Here is a 22,440-nt window from a genome sequence, read left to right as displayed (position 1 = left end):
ACTTTAGCCAGCATACAAATCACCTAGAAAACTTGCAAAAAAACCCCCAAAACAAAAAATAACAGACTTCCAGGTCCAATTCCCGGGGAGTCTGACTGACTAGGTCTGGGGCAAAGTCCAGGCATCTGCATTTTGAGAAACCACCCAGGTGAATCTGATCTGGGTGAGTCATGCTTTGGGCGACACTGATGCAGAAGCTGCAAAGCTGACTTACTCTTCACTGCAGTGGACGTGACAGTTCCGTGACCTGCTGACTATGTGGATAAAGTGCCAGTGGCTTCCTGGAGGCGAGCCATCCGAGAGCAGCCTCAGGACTGAATCACACTGCCGTTACAGGACTTCCCTTTGCGACCTCAGCTCCATGACCTCTGCGTGTCCCCAGCACCCAGAACAGTGCCCAGCGCCATCTGTGGACCGAAGGAGTACTCGCGACCCCCTTTCTCCCTGCCCCGCATGCTGCTGAGCCGGGAGCTGCGAGTGCACTGGGGGCCCGCTGCTGTGGGCTGACGGTGAAGCTGACCGCTGTGGGCACGCTGCACGGATTCTGGAACCAGCTCTGAAAGGCAGGCGGATCCTGCCCATCCAGGCTAGGAATGAGATTCTGCTTCTAAGGGTGCCGGCAGCCAAACGTGAATCTGTGTCACTAGCAAGTGGTCCAGGGACGCTCATGGGGTTCTCTCTGTGTCACCTCTGAACAGCCAGGAGTACAGCCAGCTGGCACAGACCTGCCTCTACTTACAGACTGGCCAGGTCCCTCCCAAAGGCTGTCTGGAAGCCCGTGGATGTGAGGTCTGAGTGGTACTATACAAATACCCCACATGTACGTGAACAGGGGCAAGTTTCACAGGCAAACTCGAGTTCACGGACACTGGTACAGTTTCTTGTTATCACTGTCAACACTATTACTGCTTTTGCGATTATTGGGCACAAGGAGATTAAGAAAAGCTCACAAACCACCTTTAAATTCAGTGCACTTATTAAAAACTAATGATGTAATGTATGGTGATTAACATTAATAAAAAATTAAAAAAAATTCAGTGCACTTACTGCGAACCTTCCACTGGGAAGACAGCGCCACCTGCTGGTGGCACACTCAGCTACGCTAACAGTGCAACCTTTTCTGTCGGAAGTGGTGACTCAAGCTGGCCCCCTTCCCTCCCTGTGCTTACGTTCCACAGTGGACTGCACAAATCTGAGTGAGGGGAACGCGGGGAGCAGCCAGAGCAGCTGGGACACAGTGACCTGAGCCCGGGCTGATAATGCATGATGACGACTGGACTGCGGCTGGGTCTCCCTGCGGCCCTGTGCTCAGCGCTCCCTCCAGGTTTTCTTGGTAATGCCGAGGTCGGAGCTCTTGTTTACCACAAAGTGAAGAACAAAAAACCTTAGCCCAGAAAGGTCAGATCACTTGCCAAGGTCACGCAGTGAGAAAGCACTGAGTACCACTAGGACCTTCTGGGTTTAAATCTCTTGGGAGTGTGATCCCTTTTTCCTTTTGGCCACAGGGTCTTTGAACACTCAGAACTTCAAAGTGCAGATAAATCAGAATTGCACTGGCTGCTGCAGAGGTGGAGGGTCTGATCACAGGTCACCTCCTTTGGGCTCCTGAAAGCCACCAAGGAACCCCTGGAGTACCCTGCCCAGGGAAGGCTCCTCACTCATGGAGCTTGAGGGCCAGAGTTTCCAAGTAGCTTACCTGATGTCAAAACGTAGCAGCAAGGCAATGAAGATCCCTGTGGGCAGAGAGCCAGGGTTAGACGGTGGCAGGGAAGCCAGCACCTCAGGAAGGCCTGGGGATGGAGTCCCCTGCCTGGGACAGGGAGGGGCGGGGTAGTGAACTAACATGCAACCTGGTGTTCCCAGTCATGGAGCAATCACTGGAGGCCAACACAGCCAACTGCCAGAAGAAATCCCGCCTCTCTACCATCAGGCCTCCCTGAACAATGAGAACAATGAGAAGCTCCCAGGAGTTTGCTTTGAGAACAATGAGAAGCTCCCAGGAGTTTGCTTTGGTCTGGGACCAACATTGACCTGGCACCTCACAGCACCATACTGTGTCACACTGGGCCCAGTGTGTCTAAGTACCAGGCACTGTAGACAACAGGGAGCAAAATCACTGCACCCACAGAGCTCAACCAAGGCGAAAGGAGGCAGACATGCTGATCAAACAGGAACAAAACTCAATATAAGATCCTAACTGTGAAAGGGTGCTTTGTGTGTCATGGGAAGGTATATCCGGGGATATGCCAGACTAGGGGGAGTGGAAGGGAAGAGGAATAAGCGCTTCTTTAGGAAGTGACACTTGCCAGGCAGAGGGAAAAGCGCATGCAAAGCTCCTGAGGGAAGAGGGGCTTGGGTGTGGCATGGGTCAAGGAGCCGGGAAGGTTGCAGCCCAGAGCAGGAGATGAAGGGGATGGACCAGCCATGCTGGGCCGTGGGGCACAAGGAGGAACTGGGTCTCTACCCTGAGTAAGGGAACACACCCTAAACAGATTCTGAACACACGTGTGGCGATTGCTTGGTTAGAGGGAGGCGTAGGACCAAGCAGACCATCAGGAGGCTCTGCGGGAGCGCAGATTAACTCTGTCCACCCACTGCACTCCTACTGGCACTTCAAATCCCAGCCCAGACACCCCAGAAGCCCAAGACTCCCCGAGACACAGACAGCCAGGCCAGCCTCTGCATGTTGCTCACACACCACAACCATCTGTGTCTGTCTCCCTCATTGGTCTCTGGGCTCAGACAGGGTAAGGGCTGAATCTCATTTAGCTGATCAGAAGCACTGACTGGCAGCATAGGGCTAATTTTATCTTATTATTTATTTATTTCTAAATATTCCATCCTTAAGCAATCTGTACACCCAATGTGGAGCTTGAACCCACAACCCCGAGATCAAGAGTTGCATGCTCCACTGATGAGCCAGCCAGGCGCCTCAATATATGACTGATTTTAAATCGGGAAAGGAGTTAGTCCTCCCCAAAGACGTTGAGACTGTGTGGGAGTAGGGAGTGGGTGGGTGAGAGAGAAGACAAATGCTGCCTTTCTGGAAACAAAGCTGGGAACTCAGCATCCCCCTGGCGGCCGAATTCTACAACTGTTCTCCAACTCATCCGGGGCTCAGAGCTCTGCTAAGAGCTTTCACCGCTAATCATGCATCTGGTCCTCAAAACAATGGTCTGCAGCAGCCTATTCTTTGAGGAATATCACTGGGGCGCTCCGAGGGTGCAATGGACTTTCAACTACTGAAACTGTTTAAAGACTTAGATATGCAGGTACATGCAGGGGTGTCCTATGCACACCCCAAGCCCAGAACTATGACCGCCAAGGATACTGGGAAAGTCTGGGGGGTGGGGGGAGCCTGGGGCAGCCCATGCCCTGCACAGTGAGCTGGTTGCTTGCGGGGACGCGATTTCTTCAGTCTGATGGAGCTGCGTCTCCCCGCCACACAGCACTGCAAGTTACGGAAAGTCTCGGGTTCAAGGCCATACCCCCATGTGCCTGGGAACTGGAGCCTCAGTTACTCGTCTGTAAAAGGGAAATACCCTTTACCTCACTGGGCTGCTAGGAGCAGCAAAGTGACAACGTGGGAGAAGCAGCCAGCACGGTGGCAGGCACCCAGCAGGCGCCTGACCCGTGGCGGCTGGGGTGATCATCATCTTCTTATTGTCATTATTGTTATGGCCCATTTCTGACAGGGAAGGCTTTTTCTGCAGACGGAAGACCTGGGCTGGGGCCTGGCCTTGGGCTTTACCGGTGTATGAAGTTGTAAAAGTCCCTTCACTTCTGAGCCTCAGTTTCCTCGCTGGTAAAAGAGAAAACCTCTCCTGCACTGCCACACAAAATCGAAGTGTCACAATGGAAGTGCCTGTACCATCCCAGGATATTAGAACTACCATCATTTCTTAGAGTGGAAAATAGGTTGGCTTTTCATTTGTTCCACACTTTCTTCTTTCAAGCAAGTACCAGGGGTACTTCTCATCCTTGGACTCTGAGCCTCTGGACTACAGGAACAAGTGTGCCCTTTGGATACCTGTCACCAGGCCTGGATCTGCCGGTATACACATCCGAGGCTCAGCCATGGCAGTGACCCACAGAGCAGCAGCCTGGCTTTGCCCTGAGGCTTTGGACCAGCAGTTTAGGCTGCTGATGCCCCAAGGCCAGGCAAGGTTGCGGGCCCCCAGGGCTGTGTGCCCAGAGCCCAGGTGCACTGACTAGCACCCACATGCAGACGGTCCCGAGGTCCGCTCATGTGGACGGGCAGGTGTGTACCACACGTCCCTCTGCCGAGAGTACAGGCGCGCACACTCACGGTGCGCCCGTGTCCACACACACAGCCGTGTTCTCCCTGGGACTGGGGGAGGAGAACCACGGGGATCCTGGCACTTTGGGCACACCGGGACCACCCGTAAACACCGGCAAGGGGCAGGCGTGCGTGCGAAGGCTCACGAGATACGCTTCTCACAGCATGTATTTCAGTCTGTCACAGACATCCTGTTTTGCTGTTCTGGAGTAATGTCTGTTCAGTCAGACCAGAAGCTCTGTGAGGACAGTCTTGCTCACTGCTGTGCCCCCCGCTGCCTGGCTCAGGGCCTGGTACATGACTGTGCTCGACCCTGGGCTGACCCAGGGCTGGGTGTCTGGAATCGCCTGGCCTCTCCCTTCCCCGTTCCCAGTGGCGAGGCTGCATCACAGTACTCGTCTTCCTCCTCCTCTCAGGACCCTCCACCACTTGCACTGCGGCCCCCGCCCTGGCCTGCTCACCTGGAATGACGATATCTCCGAGTCCCAGCATGGCAAAGTTGTCCGCTTCGAGGCCCTTCTCCAGTAGGTCCTGGGGGAACACCACTGTGGGGGGAGACAGGGGTGCAAGGCATCGGTGAGAGGCAGGTTCAGATGGCCTCCCAGCCCCCTAGCTCTGTTGCATGAAACTCACACACCTGCATATAAAGGGGGGGGGGTGGCGAGCAGAGAGGCACGAGGATGGTGACAGGTTGAAGGGCAAAGTCTCCATCTGGAACCACAGCGGGTTAGAGGGGGAAGAATCTAGGATCATCGAGATCAAAGGTTGCCTGCCTTTACTGAGCTAGAACTCACACAGCACACCATTTCAGTGCTCTCCGGTAGCTATGGAACCCTCTGGTGAAGTGGGATTGACCCAAAAGCCACATGGATGAAAGAGACCAAAGAGCCCACGCAGTGCTGACATCTAATAGGCTTTCCGTTTCACTACAGCAAGGGTAGGGGCAGCTGGTGGCCCTTGCTCTGCAGCAGGGGTAGCCTGGGCTGGAGGCCCTTCCTGGATGTGCCAAAGGGAAAAAGGCCACACTCCTACAAACTCCTTACTTGAAGGCCTTCACTCAAAAATCATGCTGACCGACTTGTTTAGATAAACACAGATGGAAAGAAATGCCTCCTCTGTGTCTAGTTATGGCAAGAGGTGACTGTAATTGGATCTCATCCATAGCGCCTTGTTTTTTTTCTTTTTAATATTTTATTTATTTGAGAGAGCGAGAATACAAGCGGGGGGGGGGGGAAGGTGGAGGGGCAGAGGAAGAGGGAGAAGTAGGCTCCCTTCCTGCTGAGCAGGAAGCCTGATGCGGACTTTATCCCAGGACCCTGAGATCATGACCTGAGCTGAATGCAGACGCTTAACCAACTGAGTGACCCAGGAGCTCCTCCATAGCGCCTTATAAGCAGAAGGGCAGTTAGGTGTGGGCTTCAAGGTGAGACTGCATGGGTCTGAATCTTGGCTCTGCTCTGTGACTTTGCACAGGTTACTTAGCTGCTCTGTGCCTTAGTTTTCTCACCTGTGAATGGGTATAACAGAACTGACCCCATAGAGCTGTGGTGAGAATGAGATGATTTGCACATCGTTAACTGTCACCCTATGCCTTCTTTACTAACCCAGTTCTGACTCTGGGTGGGGCAGCCTTCCCAGGGAATGGATCAAGTGGCACAAGGCTGGGACAATCTGGACAACCCTGGTCCCTGAATTCCCGACTTCCCTTCCAGCTAGGGGTGGCCACATGACCCAGCTCTGGCCAATGCTTTGTAAGCAGAGGTACACTGGGGGTTCTAGGTGAGCTTATGCCTCCCTAATGAACACACAGATGCCCTTCCCCACCTACTTCTTCCCACCCCGAATGCATAGTCACAGTGATTTACAGTTCTCGGCATTCGATCTTCCCAATCCTAGCACCATTCAATTCTGAGAGGTGGATGTGAAAACCAGGGCCCAGAGAGGTGAATGAAGTCTCTTGCCTAAGGTCACCCAACCAGCTAGTGTCAGATCTGGGTCCAGGCAGCCTGACAGGGCTCTGCTATCCTGCCTGAGCTCTACGCCTAGCAGTGGAGGGCGATGGGCCTTCTCCCCACACCAGAACCCAAGTATGATCGTGTCACTGTCTTCTTCAGAGCCTTCCAGTGGCTCATTCACTGCCCACTGGGCAGTCCAAGCTTCCTGGCATGATACTCTTGGCTTCCCAAATCTGGTCTCTTTTCTGCTGCTCCCCTAAACTCAGCCACGTTCCCTCCCTGATTCTCTGCTCCTAGGGCCCTCTGTGCATTTCCCTGCCTCTGCCCTTTACTGAAGCCCTGCTCTCTCTTTCAAAGGCCCACCCGGCCCCTGCTTCCTTGGTAAACACGTGTTCATCCTGCAGGAAAGCTTTCCTGGCACGCTGGCTGGCTCCATCTATCATGGCATGTGGGGAATAGCTGCTGCTCTAGCTGGCCCAGCATCTGTTCTCCTGCTGCAGAACTGTCTTGCTTTACACCCTTGGTTCCGGGGGGCTGCCAACTCAAATACTCTGTTCCCAGACACTGGGGAGGGCAGTGACCCAGGCCTGTCCATCGTGATCCTCTGTCTCCCCAGCAGGAGGGCCTGCCTCATGGGCCCATTGGTTTATTCAAACCAAAGCTGGCAGAAACTTGTTTCCCCCGGGGTCACTGAGCTGGGACCATAGCACCTGGGAGCTGTGTGTAGCCAGGAGTGTCTGTCCGGCTCATGGAGGCCTGTCTGCAGCAGTGGAGAGCAAGACTTTGAGGAGGACAGTTATTTCTTGTTTCTCTGGGGCCAGCTTCACCCTGGCTGCCCAGTGCCCATGGTGCTTTGCTTCCCAAGACCAAGGCCTTCCCAACAGGACTCTCCCCTTCTTCCCTGCTACCAGCTTGACTCATTCCACCCTCTTCTTCGGGTCCCGCGATCCCAGGAGGGGGCTCCTGGGTGTCTGAGCCTTCCACTCAAAGCTAATCAGGCTTTCCCACCCCCTCTGCTGATGACCAGTTTGGATTTGGGCCTGTGGGGAAAGACCTCCTTCTCTAATGAGACAGATGCAAAGTTCCCTCCCTCTGCCTCTGGACATGGCTGGGTAAGGAGTCAGTACTGGGAGCTGTGGCAGCCAGCTTGGGACCACGAGGTGATGAGCTGAAGGGACAGGTGGGCATGTGGAAGATAGTGGGGTGGACAGCCAGCTCTCGGTGACGGCACTTGGTGAGGGTAAGGCGCTGCTGAGGCGCTCTGCCACGGGCCTGCTACAGAGTGAGATGACAACACTTCTGCATTGCTTACTGACGCCCACATGCCGGCCGCTGGATTATCTCATCTTTACCAACAATGGGGTAGCTACATGGAAGAACAAAACCTGAGCCACGTGAGGGGCGTGGGACAGACCGCGCCAGCTAAAGGCACCCAGTGAGAGGCTTTGGGCCTCAGTGTGGAGTCCCCTTTCCTGGAGAGCCCCCGCATGCCCCGCTGCAGGCTATGTTAGACACCCTCCTCTGTGCCTGCTCTCCTCTGGCTCATCCCGTATCACACTACACTGGGGCCAAGAGGCGGGACACCAGGACCTGGGCAGAGGCTGACTGCATGTGAACACAGCCAGATGAATCTATCAAGGAGGGGAAGGAAACCAGGCTGGAGACACGGGACGGCCTGGAGGAGGAAGAGATGTGTGGGGAAGAGCCAAGGGAGAGGGACCAACCAAAAGAGGGACCACGAGGGGGAAGGGCCACGAGGTAGAAGCAGAGGGGCTCCCCACGGTGGATGTGGTCACTTACATTTTATTGGTGCCTCAAAGGACTTGGCCACTGTCACCATCACATTGGTGCCAAATACCTAGGAGGAGAAGACAGGAGTCTGGAGGGAGGTGAGGGCCAGGTGGGAAAGGAACACTGTTTTAGGAACTCCTTTTCTTTCCTATTTTTTTTTTTTTTAGACTTTTTTAGAGAGAGAGCGCATGTGGGGACGGGCAGAGGGAGAGAGAGAGAAAGAAACTCCAGCAGACTCCTCTCTAAGCTTGGAGCCTGATGCAGGGCTCGATCTCAAGGCCCTGAGATCATGACCTGAGCAGAAACTAAGAGTCAGATGGTTAACTGACTGAGCCACCCTGGTGCCCTGTCCCAGGGACTCCTGATGCAATGTTGCCTGAGATCCACAGGGACAGGGGCAGGGAGTGAGGAGGTGCTCCAGAGCAGATGTGAAGCTGAGATTAGGTGGCTACTGATACTGGTCATATGGACACCTCATGGGACTCCTGGTTCTGGGCAATAAACAGGGCAATTTGAAGGAGCTGGAAAAGGGCCTCTGATGGCCCAGGCCAGGTGTCCTGTTTGTTCAGGGCTCTGCCCCTCCTAGGACATAAAGTCCTCTAGCACCACCCACTTAAGGGGGAAAGAGGCTGCCTGAAGCCAGGGAAAGGTGCCTAAGTCAGGCTGACCTTGATCCCTCAGTGATGCCTGTCAGGAGTGAGCGTGGCAGCCCAGGGCTGGTGTGTGCCAGAGCGTGCTGCCAACAGCAGCCTCTGTCCTGAGACTGGTGCCCTCGCTGGGCCCATTCATCAGCATTAACCACCCCTGCCTGAACTTCTCGGGAGTCTCAACTTGACTGCTGGGAAGACACAGGAAAGGAACAGCTCTGCTGGGACCACCGGGAGGAAGAAGTGAGGTGGCTGGAAGGCCTGGGGCACAGGGTGGGCTCTAAGCCATGTGGGGAATCTGCTCTCTCATTTGTTTCATAGATGAGGGCAAGTGGACCCAGAGAGAACCTGCTCTGGGGTCTCAATCTCCAGGCCATCAGATGACTGCCGTGAGACAGGGATGGAGGAGGCAAGGCCCCCTTTAAAAAAAAAAAAAAAAAAAAAAAAAAAAGATTATTTATTTATTTATTTATTTGAGAAAGGTAGAGAGAGCACAGAGGGAGAAGCAGACTCCTCGCTGAACAGGGAGTTTGATAGAGGGCTGGGTCCCAGGACCCCAGGATCATGACCTGAGCCAAAGGCAGATGCTTAACCAACTGAGGCACCCAGGCAACTGCCAAGGGGCCCTTTGGGTCCCAGCCCGACTCACCCAGAAGACATCGTAGATGAAGAGCCCGCCTAGCAGGATGCAGCCGGTGCTGACGTTGTTTAGGTGCAGGAGCTCCACCCCATTAAGGGAGAAGGCCAGGCCAAAGAGGTTGTTGGCAATCCAGTGCTGGGGGAAGGTGGGAGTGAGATGGTCTATTTGGCTACCCTGCCCCGCGCCCCCTCCCATGCTCCCCTCATCCCGCCCCAGGCTCTGGCTCCTTACCTTCCTCAGCAGGTACCAGACGCCAACGATGCTGCTCAGGCCCAGGCATACCAGGTCCTTGGCGTCAAACTCATAATTGATGATCTCTGGGCAGAGAGGCCGGGTAAGTCCACTCCCCGGGGCGGGGCTGCCCCTCCCACCTGTCAGCCCCTGGACGGAGGAGGGCATGGCTGTGGGCACTGTCAGAGCCTCCCCAGCAACCACCCCCCCCAATTTCCTAGAGGAGGGACTGGAGGCCCAGAGAGAACAAAGGCCTGGCACAGGGTCAGTGGGAGGTGGTCCTTGGTGTTGGAAGCACAGACTCTGCATTTATAGCCAGGTGACCTTGGGGGAGGCAGTTCCCTCTCTGAGCTTCAGTCTCTTCCTCTGTAAAAAGGGGACGGCAGCACCTCCCCGATAGGGCTGCTCTGGGGAGCAAGTGAGATGGTCCTCACAAAGCACTCAGCACAGTGCCTGGCACACAGTGGGTGCTCAATCAATGGCAGCTGCTACTGAGCCCAGGTCTTTAGCCAGCTCCCAGTCCATTCAGGAATCTTCCTACTTTGCCATCAACAGAAACCAGGAAGGTTGCTGGCAGCCCTACATCACCAGCAAAGGAGGAAGAGGAAGAGGAAGAAGGTAAGAGCTGGAGGCCTGGAGAAAACGCAGGAGGGAGTCCCTGTGTGCTCCTGAGGGGGGCCCTGTGGTAGACACTCCTCTTAGCCATTCTCCATCACTTCCAAGTTTCCTAGTGAGGAAGCCCAGGAAGGTGGTGGGGCTTGCCCAAGGTTACAGAGCGTAGCCATCTCTCTCAGGTTCCAGAGTGGAACAGCCTGCTGGTTGGCCGCAATTTTTGTTCTCTCCTTTGTGGTAACAGCACCCTGGGGAATTTTTTTTTTGGTTTTATTTGAAATTAGTTAACATATAGTATAGTATTGGTTTCAGGAAGCATCTTGGTGATTTTTAAATTGGACATGAAGCCAATCAGCTCATGGCCACATCTTCTGGCTTGCCCTGTAGCTAAATGGGCCCATGATATATGGTAACGGTACACCATCCTGGGCCTAAAGGGCCACCCGGTGGCAGAGCACCAGACAGATGGAACCTTGGACCCCAAAGACTTTGTGGTGCAAGCTTAGCCTTTTTTATCTTTTTTAAATTCAACAATCATCTCTTGGGCACAGACGCACTCGAGATGCAAAAAGGAATGACTTTAAGTCACCATTCTCTAGGAATAAGGCAGAATGTGGCAGACACCCGTAAGAGAGAGAGTGGCATTCACAAGCTCAGGCTTTTATGCAAGAAATACTTTTCATTTGGTCAAGCCACTGCCAACCCTGTTATAGCACTAGAACTCATATCCAAACAAACCCCCAAAGCCCAGGATTTCTCCAAGGTGACAGAGTTCTCATTTTTTTTTTTTAAACAAAGAACCCCCTTTCTAAGTCTTAGGTGGGAGAGTCATCACATTAAAAACAGGTATGATACAAGGAGCTACGCTAGCCAACATTAGTGAGTGCTACCGTAAGCCAGGCCGTGTGCTGAGTGCTCCCCTAATCGCTGACTCCCAGTCCTAACAACACGCCTATGAGGGAGGTACTAGATGTATCATTTTCATTTCACAGATGAAACAAAATCGAAAACACCCAAGGCTCGGAGAGGTAAAAGGCATTCACCCAGAGTCCCCTGTGTAGGCAGTGGCAGAGCAGGGGTGGGAACCCAGGCAATGTGATTCCTTCCAGAGCCCACCTTTTCCATCCCTTGTTCTACTGGAGAGACCCTATATTGGAGACAAAGGGGAACGGAGGTGAGGGAGCCCCAAGGCAAGGGAAAGCGGGCAGCACTGACCTTCCTTGTTCTCCCCAGAGCCCTGCGTGAAGAGCAGCTGGTACTGTCGATTTGGGAAGCTGGCTGGAAAAAACTTATTCATGAAGGGGCTGGAAGGAAAGACAAAGCAGGTCGGCACACAGGGCCCCCATGGACAGTCGCAGCCCCAACACCATCCCAGAAACATCCATTCACAGCTCTTTCCTCCCAGCACCGTCATAGCGGCCCTGATGGGGAAGACTTATCAGCCCTATTCCCCAGATGGAAACAGAGGCCCCCAGACTAAGTCACTGCCCAGGGTTTACTCCCCATCTGAGCTGAGACTCAAACATAGGTCTCTGGAATCCTACTGCTTCTGCACTGCCTCTTGGTTATTGCCCAAGAAACACAAAGCAGGGCCAGACTTCCATGTAAAATGCAGTTTTAGAACAGGAACTGATGCCAAAGCTGGTCCGTGCACTATGAGAGTCCCTGGTCGGGAAGGCGTATTCCTCGACTCTCTTCCAGACCTATTAAGTCAGATGACCTGATGGCTACTGCCTACCCCCCAACTCCATGACTTGTCAGGCCTAGGTTTTTTATAAACTCAGCTGGACTCAATCAGCTAGATGAATCACAGCCTCAGGGTGGAGGGGGGAGGAGCACCTCACATTCACTCTTTCCATGAGGCCTCTGTTGTTCAGGATGGGCTCAGCCTCATCTCTGGAAAAATGGTCTCTGATCACCCAGCATACTCTATGCCTTGGCCAGGCAGGGAACAGAAACTTTCTTTTCTGGATCACCTTCAGAAAAAGATGTGCACATCAGGGCCTCCCGGCCCAGCCTGGCCCTTGGGGCAGCTCAGCCCAGAAGACTATGCGGCCACACCCCAGCTGTGTGGCTTTGGGCGAGTCACTTCAGTGGCTCATCTCCTCAGCTGTATGTGGGGATAACAATACCACGTGTCTCAAACGGTTGCTGTGAAGATAAGCGAGAAGGCAGGAGAGAGGCTTAGCCCACCTCTGGACCCACAACAGGGATATAAGAACTCTTGAGCTTCCTTCAGCGTTGGCACCTGTCCAGAACCTGACCTCAGAAGCATTTGGCAATACTGGATCAGACTGACAATGACTGATGAGGTGGGCAAATCCAGAATGGTGTTCCCAAAAAGAGGCAGGCCAAGAGGTACCCAGGGCACAGCAGTAAAGGCAGGGAAAGGGAGCTCCCTTTCTAAGACCCTGGGGGTTGGAGAAAGAGGATGTGGAGTTAAGAACTATTTCAGGGCCTGTTTCCCCACTTGTCAAACAGCTTCCCTGTCTGCAGGGCTGTGGCATGAACGAGAGAGCTTTGTGAACACAAGTGTGGCAGGCACAAGGATGGAACTGGGAGTGGGCTTCCACAGGAGGGCTCTGAAGAAGTGGGGGGCAGAAGCTGGGACAGATGAGGCTGGAAGCTACTTTCAGCTCAGTTCACGGAATCACTTTTGGGAGAGCCTGAAGCCAGAGTGTGTGGGCAGAGGCAGAGAAAAGGCCCGAGGAGCTAAGCCCCTCACTGTAGGCTGGTCTCTTGCTCAGGAGCTTGATACTTAGCTTCTGAACCAGCAGAGCGCGGTGGCTCAGGGCACGGATGCTGGAGCCAGACTTCCTGGATTCAAATCCTGACTCTGCCACTGATTAGCTGTGTGATCTTGGGAAAGTTACTTAACTGTTCTGTGCAACTGTTTCCTCATTTGGAACACTGCACTAGTTATCTTTCTCTTAGTTACTAAGAGGATTCAATGAATGCTTGGCAGCCCAGCCTGTAAGCTTAACTGCCACCTTGACTTCAAGTAAGAAGTCTCCAGACTGATGACTTGGTTATCCCAGGCAAAGAAGCGCTGCTGGATAACAGAGAGCAAGAGTCAAGCAACCTGGCTGGCGAGCCTGAACTTGAGAGTAGGGGTCCTGTCTCATCACCTTCACCCCACCCATGGCAGGCCTGGTGCCTAGGAGGCAGCTGGTAAATGGTTGCTGAACGCCTCTGAATGCAAACTTCTGTAGCAGGCAGAGATTTTCCAGCCCTCAATGGCTCACATCAAACCTAAAGGTCGCTGCTTCCTGCTGGGAAACCACATCCTGGTGCCCTTCTCCCCTGGGAGTGGAAAACAAGGGTCGATAAAACTGACCTTTTCTTCCTGGGGTGGCAGATTTTGGCCTTATGGGCCCTTTTCCCTCTAAAGTCAGCTGGATGGGGTGTGAGCTCAGAGATGATAAAAAATAAGCTGAGGTTCCCTTGGCAGGAAGGGTTCTGGCATGGTCTTGCAAGTCTTGGTGGCTGGCAAGGTGAAGGGAGGTGGCAGGCTGGGGGGGTGGCGGCAGGCGTGGAAGGACCCACAAGAATCCCCACCGGGGGCTGAGCTGGCTCGGGGCCGGGCTCTCCCAGCCCTCCGGCAGGTCTGTCCCCCCAGTCCTCCGGGGACTGTCGCAGGACTGCCGAGAGGGGGTGGCCAGCCCACTCTCTACATCTCTGTTTCCCCTCCACTCTTGCCAACTGGGAAGAATATGGGCCGTGAAGTGAGACAGACCTGGGCTCAAAACCCCCTCTGCCCCTACCCGCTGTGAATCCTAGCGGTCACACAACCACTCAGAGACTCACCTTCCCTGAATCCCACCTTCAGACCCTCTGGTTTAGATTCTGACGGAGGTCTGACTCTAAGTTTGTGGATATAAACAGCTCATGGAAATTCTGACTACATCATAGACTTTCTTTGAAAAAGTATTTCAGAAAACTCAATTTAACTGAAGGAGAAAAATAAATTTAATTTTTGGCTCAGCTTTCTAAATAACATGATTAAATTATGCCTTCCCCCCTTTTTGCTAAAATTATGTGCATCTGATTCAGTTCTTTTCCATGTAAATTTTTCAAAGCAATTTCTCTCATCCCTCCATTTTTGGTCCATATAAAATTTTTCACAGGACAGTTCTGACACTGTGTGGTGAGCATCCCTCCTGCCCATGGTCATCAATTGTGTTTATGAGGTCTGATTTTCCCAGGTCAAATATTGTGCTCTAATTTTATCAAGAAAATGATTCTTCTGTTAAGTTTTAGTCACCAATATATTTCACCACGTGCAGTTTCGGTTGCTGTTGGTTCTGTCAATAATTTTTACCAGTCAAAATTATTAATTAGTTAAAAGACAGACAGACAAAACACACTGGGTTCTCTGAGGTGGTGGTTGGGCCACTGGGAGGCCTAGGAATCTCAAGCCTCTCACAGATGCAGGGGTGGGATGGATGAGAATTAGGGGGATCCTGATCAACATGGGGAAGGAGGGGTTCCAGTGCCTGGAGGTGACTACCCCCACCCCACCCCACCCCAGACCCATCAGATAGAGAGCTCTGCCCTTTGAGGCTGGGTCTGCCACCATTCTGCTAGGTCCCAGTCACTGAGGTAGGTTCTCTGCACCTTCATTTTCTAGGATAGGGGACTGGACTAAAATTCTTGTAAGATGGCTGGAACAAGATTTTATGGGTAAAGTGCAGGTATAGTTGAAGTCAACACTGAACTCAGTCAAAAGACCAGAATTCCAGTCCCAGCTGTGTGACCCTGGACAAGAAGCACAACTCACAGTGCACTTGGCACTGTGCTCTAGCCATGTTATAGCTGTGGTTCACTTGATCCTTCCCATGCCCCAGTGAGGAGGTGCTCATGGTGTCTCCGTTTTCTAGAAACTCATGCTCAGAGGGCGTGAGAAGCTTACACAAATTATAGAGCTGGCAGAGCCAGGCCTTGGTCCCAGGGCCAACTGTCTCCTGAACCCACGCTCTTGAGTACCACACTGTCCTGACAGCGTGCCTACAGGAACAAGGCCAAACTCACCCCGCTTTCAATGCCTCTTGTGAGCAGGCCCAGCACTTCCTCCCCAGCTTTCTCTCTGACTACTGCAGAAAGATCCCGACTATGCCTTCACTAGCTCCTAGCTTCCCTTTCTCCTTCGCGCCTCTTCCAGGTTTCCCACCCTTCAAAGCTGACTTTAAGCTGTGTTCCGTCCTTCTGGGACCCTGCCTGGTCTGCTGGCCACCTCATGGTCAGTGGGTCTCAACCTGACACTGTACCACCTCAAGGGGCCAGATGGAAACACTGGGGACGCTTCTGTAGTCACAAGCTAGGGGGTGGACTGGGGACACAACTCCCATTTAGTAAGCAGGGCTAGGGAATGCCAAATGTTTACAACACATGGAGAACTGGCCTGTCCACGACACTAACAGCAGCACCCCGAGGTCCCCGGCCTAGGTCCTTCATCCCCACTGAACAGACACAAGCACGTGGCCGTCTGAGCAGGGTGGCAGTGGGAAGGTGGCTCTGGGGCCACTCAGACCTGGGTTTGAATCTTGGCTCTGCTGCTTATCTATTGTGTGATCCTAGCAAATTTCTTAATCTCTTTGAGCTTCAGTTTCCAAAGATAACAGAGGATTAAAAGCAAAAGCTAACCTCATAAAGTTACCTGGCAGGTTAGCACAGGAAGTAATAGTAACAATGACAGTTAACAGTTACTGGACACATTAAGTGCCAGATACTCGGCTAAAAGCTTTCCCATGACCCATAAGGAAGGTTCGATTATTTTCCTCCACATTCAGCTGAGGAAATTGAGGCCAGAGAGATTAAGTAACTTGCCCAAAGTCATAGGGCTATTAAGTAGCAGAGTCTGGATTCAAATTCAGGTAATCAAATTCCAGAGGCTGCACTCCTAAGTTCTCACTATACTGCCTCTCTCTCATTAGGAAATAAGATCATGTGTGAGAAGCTGGGCTTAGCGCCTGGTGCAGGGCAGGCTACAACACCTGGCAAGTGGTGCTGGTATTACCCATCTCAGTGCCGTGACAAGTAACATCATGTTACTGTTCACAAATAACTTTCCCAACAACTGTGGTGGTGGGAAACACCCACTGGATACTCTTATCAGTCCTTGTAAGGAAACTGTGTCCCACAGAGGTTATCGTTCTTATTCTAGGTCATCCACGGTGTACCCCAAGGGAAAGCTGCCCTCGGATTTTACAGCCAGGATTCAAACCTGGCTCTGAATGACGCCAAAGGTCATGTTCTCATCCAGGACCCTGTACTGGCTCCTGAGAAAGCTGCTTCAAATGTTGCAGAGATGCCTTCTGACCTGATGGTGTGGGACAGGGCCAGGATCCCCAACACGAAGAAATACATGGACAGCAAGAGGTTGATGTACTCCTGGGAGAATATCTGAGGCAGAAATAAAAAAAGAAACAGGAAATCAGGGTTGCCAATGGCTATGATGAAACCAGAATCCCCGGTTCTCTTCTGGAGGTTGGTCTCACCCCTCTGGAACTTGGGAACGGTGGCAGGAAGAATCTAGACAGTGCTAGGGGCCTTCTAGCTTCTGTGGCTATAGAAAAAAAGGGAGGACCCTCAGGCCCCCAGATGCACAACCAAAGGAGTCTGTATATTTGTGCCTGGTGGCTCCATTATCTGGAGACAGGCAATATTTTGTCTGTGCTCAGAGTCCTGGCATGGAAACACAGGGGAGGACAGTCCTGAGTGCAGCGCCCCAAGGGAGCCATCTGAACCTCAGAATGCACTCTTCCACGTTTCCTTCTCCCTGCCCAAAAATCTAGGGGGCCCCCTACGGTGGCCACCAAGGCCCCAAGCACGCTACTTATAAGTCGCTTGTGCCTTGTGCCAACGTCTACACGACGCTCTCCTGGAGGACTCTTCCCATGGTGATGGCTGGAAGCTGTGACAGCAGGCCCTGCCTTTTGCTTCTCAGTGTGTCAGGTGAAAACTGGGAAATATTCCCTTTCATGGTACTCCAAAGCCACATGTCACTGCTGTGAATTCTGGACTCTGGGGAAGGCTCTGCCATCTCCCTCCCATTCATCCTTTCCTGAGTTTGTTTTCCTGAGGGTCTCCGGCTGGGAGGGGATGATGTGCTGTGGTATGGGGCACAGGGGCACTGGGCACTCTCAAGGAGGCTGTTACAGAATCTGTTTAAATGCCTGTCTGCCCGCGTGGCTCCCCTGCCTAATGCCCCGCTTTCACAAGCTCCAGGCCCACACCCTCACCTGGGCCTCAGCAGACCTTCTCAGCTGTGGCCACCCTGGCCTTTCTGTGGGGCCCTATCTGTACCACAGCCCCGCCATAGACAGGTGGCCTGTACACGTGCTCTTCTGCCCGGGACATTCTCCTCTCCTCAGCTAGGCCACCCTTCTTTCTTCAACCCTCAGCTCAGAGCAGCTCTCCTTGATACAACCACCCCTCGTTAATTTAGCTCACAGGTACTGACTGCCTACTACGTGCACGGCATCATGTGAACCACCGAGGATACGGCAAGGAATAAGGCATAAAAGTCCCTGCCCTCATGGAGTTCATGTGCCAGTGAGAAAGACAGAATCTCAAAGGAAACAGATATGCAATATATTGTCAAGTGGTGATGGATGCTCAGATAAAAAGCAAAGCAAGGCAAGGAGACAGAGAGAAGAGAGGAGAGCTGCTCTTTCAGACAGATGGCCAGTGAAAGCCTCCCAATGGGAAGATACTCACCTCATTCAGGTATAGAACCTAAACGAAGTAACGGAGCCACTGTGAGGGTATTCGAGGGGGAGAGCATCGGAGGCAGATGGAAGGGTGAGTGCAAAGGTCCTGGAGTGGGTATGTTGCTTACGTGTGTGGGGAACAGTCAGGGCCTGTGAGTCTAGAGCTGAGAGAGTAATAGGATGGTGTCAGGAGATGAAGCTGGGAAGGTTAAGAGGCAGGGAGACCCTACAGTGCCATGAGAAAAACTGGATTCCTCTGTGTGAGCCAGGTCGGTATTGGAGGCTGAGGGCAGGGCTGTGACGTGACTGGAGGGCCTGAGAAGTACCCTGTGCTGCTGTGTGGAAGACAGACTCCACAGGGTGAGGGGGGAAGCAGACAGCCCCGTGAGGAGGGTAGTGCAGAGTCTGGCAGATAGAGGATGGTGCCTCGGCTGGAAGACAGGAAGAGCAGGGAGGACGGCTCCCGGGGTTTGCGGCTGGCCGAGCAGTGAGGTAGATGGAGGTGCTGCTGTCAGAGGTGCGGGTGGGGCAGGAGTAGAGGTCCATGCTAGCTGACAGGGGGGCTCTTCTTTGCTTTCCTGGTGCCACACGTTGCCTCTGCGGCACTTCCCAGGACTGTAACTTCACATGTATCGATGTGACTGACTGGTGTCCATCTCCACCAATTAACAAGAAACTCCTTGAGGGCAGGGACGGTCAGTCGTTTTTCTCACTCTGGGCCTTGTACACAGCAGGCACTCAGTAAGTGTTTGCAGAATGAATGGATGAGCAAGGCAGTGACCTAGAACGTGACTACCATAAGAAAGAGCCCCATGAACTATCTCACAGGCATGTGGGCCATGTTTTATGAAGACGTGGTATACCCCTCAGTAGTGTTCCTTCCACGTGGGCCCTTGGGAAAATGTCTCTGGCTACAACTTATAGCCACCAGTTGGCTTGGCTGTGTGGCCTATGAATTGTGCACCAAGTCTCAAGTCTGGCTTTCTTTGTGCTTTAGCTGCTAGAAATTCAGAGCCACACCCGTATTAGACTCACTCTGACAAGAGTACATGTCTTTCAAGTGTAGAGCCTGGGTTCAGGGTATGGTCCTCACCTAAGGCTTCATTTTATCCTATTTTAATTTTCTCCTTACCCAAATTTCTTCCTTTACTTCTTTTACTTATGCTGCTGATTGCTTTGAGGCAGCGTATAATTTTTATTTATACGCTGCCTCAAAGCAGTTTTAAATGAAGTGGGATAAGGTAAATTTTAGGATGTTGAGAAATGCCCCCCCGCCCCGGGGGGTGGAGAGGAGCAAAGGGGCTGAGGGATACTGCCGTTCGGCAAACCAATTAAGAACAAGCCGCCAGCCTGGAGTTTGGGAGCAATCTGTTGGCTGTGTTGTCCAGGCAGCTGCTTCTCAAAAATCTCAGTGTGAACCCTCTAGAGACATGGGCAAGAGCTATGCTATGTCCTCTGGCGCAAGGCAGGCTGGGGCTTACCCGCCTGGAGAGGGAAACAGGCTGAGCATCCAGTGACTTAAAGAAAAACGCTCATACCCTCCACTGCCAGAAATTTCTTTCTGAGGGAACCGAGCTGAAGGAAAGAATCCTAACTACTAAAAATGTTAGAAGGTCTTGAGGCAAGGGCCTGGGTATATATCACTGGCACTCAGCACAGCAGAGACCTGAGAAATACCTGCCAAAAGCCAAGTTGGAGGCAATGGGCTAGATGTACAGACAGCCTCAGAGAGATCTCAAAAGTACAGGGGAGAGAAAAAGCAAACAGAGGGAGATGTACTGCACTCTATTTATGGAAGCTGGACTCTCAATAGACACAGATATACTGACACCATACGTTTTATAAGGAGACACACATCTGAAGACAAAGCAAACGCATCAGAGCAGGTGCTTCTTGTGGAGGGAAATGAAGGTGGGAAATGGAGGCGGGCACTAGGGGTGAAGGGGGAGCCTGGCATGGACTGATGATGGTGTGCTATGAACCAAAGCATGGAATAAATTCAACTCTTCACCCAAGGTCCAGGGGAAAAAAATCAGTGAATACCTAATGTTATTTGATGCACTCTTATTTGTAAGAGTAAAAACTGAGATGACTTTTTCTGTTTAAAGTGAGGGGGATGCTGGAGGTGAGCTGTGGTGAATCTGGCCTGGGGGGGCATTGTGAAACCACTGAGAAAAAAAAAGCGTAGTTCTGATCCAACAACGAGGGGGCGATGGGACAGGAAACGGATGTAAAACTTACATTGTTGACTCACTCACAGACTGGTAAAGATAAGGAATTTTGATGCTACTCAATGCTGGTGAGAGTATAGGGGAGCCAGCACACTCCTAACTATCAGGGGAAATGTAAATGGGTGCCATCTTTTGTGGGGATTTGGTACTATCTGTTCAACTTACAAATGCAGAGGTTACGTGACTGGGTCCTCCTACTGCAGAAATACTTGAAAGTACGTGCCCAGTGCCCACAGCAGCACTGCTGCGATATCCCAGCACTAGACATCCCTCAGGGGCACAGCCATAAAACAGAGCCACAGGGAGGTGTTAAGAAGAATAAGGTAGATGTGACTGTGTTGATAATAAAAAGATCTCTACAGTAAAAATCCTGTATCTCATACATATATTTGTTTTTATATTTTAACAAAAATGTAGACCTATGCGTAAGATTCACAAGAAACTATACTGGGGAGAAGATTATGGCTGATTTACACCTTCCCGTAGATTGAGAACATTTTTTTCGCCATCTACCTGTGTTTTTAACATGTGAATTAAAAGTCGTCCTTGAGGGCTTTTCAGTGACCAGGGAAAAAGCACTTGGGAGGCACGACTGCAAAAACAAGACACAACACTACAGCTAGGGTAGGGTTATGATTATGTGAAAAGCATGCTTATTAAAAGCCTGAAAGGAGACACGTCCAAACGTTAATAGTGGTTGTTACCTCTGTGTATTTTTCCCCCACTAAGTTTTCTGCATATCTTACTTTCATAATCAGAAAATAGTACGTGTTATATTAAAAAAAAAAAAAGAAAAGCTTCAGAAGAGTTTGCAGTAACATGAGAGAATGCTTTGATGTTATTAATGGGGAGTGAAAGCGCAGCTACAAAACTGAGTACGCCACGTGGCCACAGCTACGGAGAAACCATGCACCAGGAAAACAGCGCAAGGACACACCTCCAAAGGGAATCTGTGATTGTCTCTGGTAGTGGGGTTTTGGATGACTGCTGTTTTCCCCTTTTTACTTTTCTGTGTTTTCCACGTTTTCAACACTGAGCCTGTGTAACTTTTATTGGGAAAATAAACCTCGGTAAATTAAAAAAAAAAAAAAAGGCAATTAGTATGGTAGAGGCGCATCGGAGACCCAAGCTATACCCCGTTCCCAGCATAAACAGTACAATGCAACAAAAATGGTATCACGAAAAGAAACCCAAAAAAGCCACACAGAGAAAAGAAATAATGACTATGGGAAAGAGTCCTAAACGCCATCCGTGGTTATCTCTGTGTAGTCGGTCTAGAGGTGAATTATTAGGACTTTTTTTTCCCCCTTGCTGTTTATTTTCTACAAATGAACATGCATATCTCCTGTGATGGGAAAAACAAAACAAAACACAGTTATTTAAACCAAATGACACAACAGGTGGCAAAGGACTTACTTTGAAAAAGAGATAGAGCCCCAAGAGCGTGCAGCTGGCGATGATGGGGAACCGGGCGGCGTCCCGGCTGGTGATAGTCTCGGGCATGTCTGAGGCGTTCTAGAGCAGACAAGAAAGGTGCCTGTGAGTATGGGGTGCAGTTCTGGCCTCTGGGGCCCAGAGCTCATTCATCTCCCCCTCCACCACTTCCCGACCTCAGGCTTTGGCAACACGGTTCCCTCTGCCCATGCTGGGGCAAGATGCTCCACCCCACTGTTTTGCCACTGGGGTGATCTGGACCCTGACAGTGCACGTGGGGCATAATCTGGGGAGAAGAGCGATGGCAGAGGCAGTTACGGCATGTAATAACTGAGAGAAAACCCTGGAAACTGTGACAATAGAGTAGTCCTAGGCCTCATGAGAACTATTCCCAGTCTCCTTATGGATTAGCTACCAGGTAAACATGATGAATTTGTTATCCAATAGGTATGAGTAGAAATAAACCAACAACAGATAAAACTGACAGCAAATGAAACTGTACGTGGGAAGATGCCAACTACAAGGAGAAGCAAATCTTGACAAAACTTACACTTAAGAAATCTGGGAAAACTGAATCTGGTAAGAGTAAAAGCCACAATTAAATATACAATGGCAGATGCTATAGTTGGCGACAATGTGCTTTGGGTAAAGACATGACAGAGGATAAATATTTACACGAAAAAACCTGAATGTAGTCAAAATAATTTCAGTACTTTAAACAAGGAAAAACCTGAGAGTGTAGCAACAGCACAGCATAGGGATTTTATCAACTTCACAGAATTCCTGCCAGAAATCTTTCTAATGAGAATCCATCAATGGTAGTATAATTCTGGTTTAAATTTATATTAAAAAACATAGAGTTGAAAGCTTTCAAGTTCAGCATGTTC

General features: G+C 51.5%; 1 protein-coding gene across 6 annotated transcripts in view; it reads right to left on the bottom strand.

The window, feature by feature from the left end:
• Positions 1 to 22,440, bottom strand: part of HM13 (histocompatibility minor 13) — a 39,623-nt gene that overhangs the window by 8,116 nt on the left and 9,067 nt on the right. For 3 of the 6 annotated variants that reach the window (XR_003611599.2, XM_028118572.2, XM_028118570.2), the window contains exons 2-9: positions 21,536 to 21,634; positions 16,496 to 16,578; positions 11,392 to 11,480; positions 9,565 to 9,704; positions 9,343 to 9,468; positions 8,056 to 8,113; positions 4,762 to 4,845; positions 1,697 to 1,733 (exon numbers count right to left, since the gene is read on the bottom strand). Coding sequence is in view for 4 of the 6 variants with exons in the window: in XM_028118572.2 (XP_027974373.1) it covers positions 1,697 to 1,733; positions 4,762 to 4,845; positions 8,056 to 8,113; positions 9,343 to 9,468; positions 9,565 to 9,704; positions 11,392 to 11,480; positions 16,496 to 16,578; positions 21,536 to 21,634 (716 nt within the window). In the remaining 2 variants the exon portion in view is untranslated. The remainder of the gene's footprint in view (positions 1 to 1,696; positions 1,734 to 4,761; positions 4,846 to 8,055; positions 8,114 to 9,342; positions 9,469 to 9,564; positions 9,705 to 11,391; positions 11,481 to 16,495; positions 16,579 to 21,535; positions 21,635 to 22,440) is intronic. The other 3 variants (XR_003611600.2, XM_028118573.2, XM_028118571.2) reach the window with 1 other exon arrangement.

Source organism: Eumetopias jubatus, unplaced genomic scaffold (genome assembly GCF_037043125.1).
Source record: "Eumetopias jubatus isolate StellerSeaLion01/CBP00866 unplaced genomic scaffold, mEumJub1_p1.0 scaffold_9, whole genome shotgun sequence".
NCBI classification, from domain to species: Eukaryota; Metazoa; Chordata; class Mammalia; order Carnivora; family Otariidae; genus Eumetopias; species Eumetopias jubatus.
The sequence above is the reverse complement of the archived record's forward strand: the minus strand, read 5'-3'. Positions and strand labels throughout refer to the sequence as shown.